The sequence below is a fragment of the Mandrillus leucophaeus genome, unplaced genomic scaffold (assembly GCF_000951045.1).
Source record: "Mandrillus leucophaeus isolate KB7577 unplaced genomic scaffold, Mleu.le_1.0 Scaffold353, whole genome shotgun sequence".
NCBI lineage: Eukaryota > Metazoa > Chordata > Mammalia > Primates > Cercopithecidae > Mandrillus > Mandrillus leucophaeus.
The window spans coordinates 504,634-505,939 of NW_012103732.1; the positions used below are offsets into that span (position 1 = coordinate 504,634).

The window sequence follows — 1,306 nt, forward strand, 5'->3', positions numbered from 1 at the left end:
GTTCCTACAGGCCACACCCACTAACCATATCCCTGTAGAACACAGTAGGGGACTTTTGTGTTCAGAAAATCACTGACCTTGGTGGCCGAGGCTGTTCCACCAGCATAGGTTCTGGAAGATTGACTGCTGCCGAGGCTTGCTGCTTTTTTCTTGAAAATAGAAAATATTAGTTTCAATGGAGGAAAACACCTTACCAACATAGTCAAATACAAACTTACACATCAATACCAATATTTTCTCAAGTAACAATCAGATTAATATTTGAAATGCACCCAAAATAAACATATGCTTTGAATTTTTCATAACTTTGCCCGGAGATGATATAAATATTGAAATGAAGAGTAAGTTGAATAAGTCTCAATTGTTCAATATTCAGTGATTTTGGAGAACTGCAAAAGTCACTGAGGCAGTTCTCATGTACTTCCAAAAATCATCACTCACCCTTACAGTGCCATAGAGAGTATACAAGGTTACAATGTCTATGCAGGGTGATTTAGAAATATGTATCAAAGATGCTATTCTACTTGCAAAAATGTGTCTTAGGGAAATAACAGAAAAAGTATTTTTCTACAAAGATATTCGTCACAGTACTATAACCTAAAAAAGCTGAAAACAATATAATAATGTTTATTGAGTACTATGGTTTGCCAGGTAATTATTCTATTAGAATAATAAAATAATAGATAATAATAGGATAAAATGCTCCAAGAATAAAGCCTCTTAGAACATTATTCTAAGTACTCTCAGTGTTTTAAATACCATGCATAACAACATAAACCAGTATAGACCCAATACTATTGTTATCTCTATTTTATGGGTGAGGGGACTGAGGAACAGAAGGAATAAATTACTTGGCCATGGTCACAGTTAGTAAAAGGCAGGGTATCTGCTCCAGACTCTAATCTCTCACCTACCTATACTGCCTCCCATAACAGGGGGTTATGTTATGGGACAGCCATAGGATGAAATATCATCTGGTTAGTAAAAATCATGTCTTAGAAGAACACTTCATTAAAAACAAATTATATTTTATACTAAGAAAAGTCAAATTATAAAATAGTATGTATCGTATGATCCTTTAAGGTCATATGAGGTTATTTTCTGATGGTGTGAAGAGTAATTTTTTAAAAATCCTTCCTGGGCTTTTTTGTGTTTTCTTACGTAACTATTTTAATTGAGAAAAAGAAAATAAATGGGGGAAAAAGGAAAAGTAAAATACACAGTTGCTTTCTCAACAAGACCTTCATATCCTGTATCTCTTTCTTATGACTATCCATATTCCAAAGAAGCAAGCATATAGTTTTTT

At 33.5% G+C, this 1,306-nt stretch overlaps 1 protein-coding gene across 3 annotated transcripts in view; it reads right to left on the bottom strand.

Moving 5' to 3' along the window:
• Positions 1–1,306, bottom strand: part of CAST (calpastatin) — a 124,634-nt gene that overhangs the window by 83,966 nt on the left and 39,362 nt on the right. For all 3 annotated transcript variants that reach the window (XM_011989418.1, XM_011989416.1, XM_011989415.1), the window contains exon 3: positions 78–149. Coding sequence is in view for 2 of the 3 variants with exons in the window: in XM_011989416.1 (XP_011844806.1) it covers positions 78–149 (72 nt within the window). In the remaining variant the exon portion in view is untranslated. The remainder of the gene's footprint in view (positions 1–77; positions 150–1,306) is intronic.